Source organism: Pteropus medius, unplaced genomic scaffold (genome assembly GCF_902729225.1).
Source record: "Pteropus medius unplaced genomic scaffold, Ma_sr-lr_union100, whole genome shotgun sequence".
In the NCBI taxonomy this organism is placed as follows: Eukaryota; Metazoa; Chordata; class Mammalia; order Chiroptera; family Pteropodidae; genus Pteropus; species Pteropus medius.
This window is the reverse complement of record NW_024352947.1, coordinates 81,447-82,009: the sequence shown is the minus strand read 5'-3', so window position 1 is coordinate 82,009 and position 563 is coordinate 81,447. Positions and strand designations below refer to the sequence as shown.

At 56.1% G+C, this 563-nt stretch overlaps 1 protein-coding gene across 1 annotated transcript in view; it reads left to right on the top strand.

Moving 5' to 3' along the window:
- Positions 1–563, top strand: part of ABCB10 (ATP binding cassette subfamily B member 10) — a 31,673-nt gene that overhangs the window by 12,072 nt on the left and 19,038 nt on the right. The window contains exon 4 of the mRNA XM_039850342.1: positions 1–71. Within this exon, the coding sequence (XP_039706276.1) occupies positions 1–71 (71 nt within the window). The remainder of the gene's footprint in view (positions 72–563) is intronic.

The window sequence follows — 563 nt, the reverse complement described above, 5'->3', positions numbered from 1 at the left end:
CCGTGCTGTGTGGGCGGTACCTGCGGACGCTGAGCAAACGCACTCAGGACTCCCTGGCACAGGCCACTCAGGTAAAGGCCCCTTTGCCGGCGTGGCCTCCGCTGTGTGGCCTCGGCCAGGGCACTGGTGGGCAGGCCTCAGGCCACGCACTCAGGCCGCTCAGAAAGTACTGACTCCTCCTCACGCGGGACCCCTGGATCCTGGGTCCCTAAAACACGCTGCCTTCTCGGCCAGAGGGCCACCCAGGCGTCGGAGCCGGCCCGGCTTACCCGGGCTTCGTGGGCACGTGTCGGTTCTCACCACCACTGTTCCTCATGGGACGAGCAAGCTAATCACATCTTCAGAACACTGCGGGATGCTCTGTCCTTCGTTAATTCCTGAAGGTAGCTTTCCAGTGCCGTCCGGTAGCATCTTTTTAAAAAATGGACAGTAATCGTTACATTTTCCTATTACAAAACCACGTATGTCTCTAACAGAAAATGGAAAAGGTGAAGAAAAAAATCTCACACAGACTCCTGCCTCTCAGAACTGCCTTTTTCTCTGCATCCAGACACATTTCTATG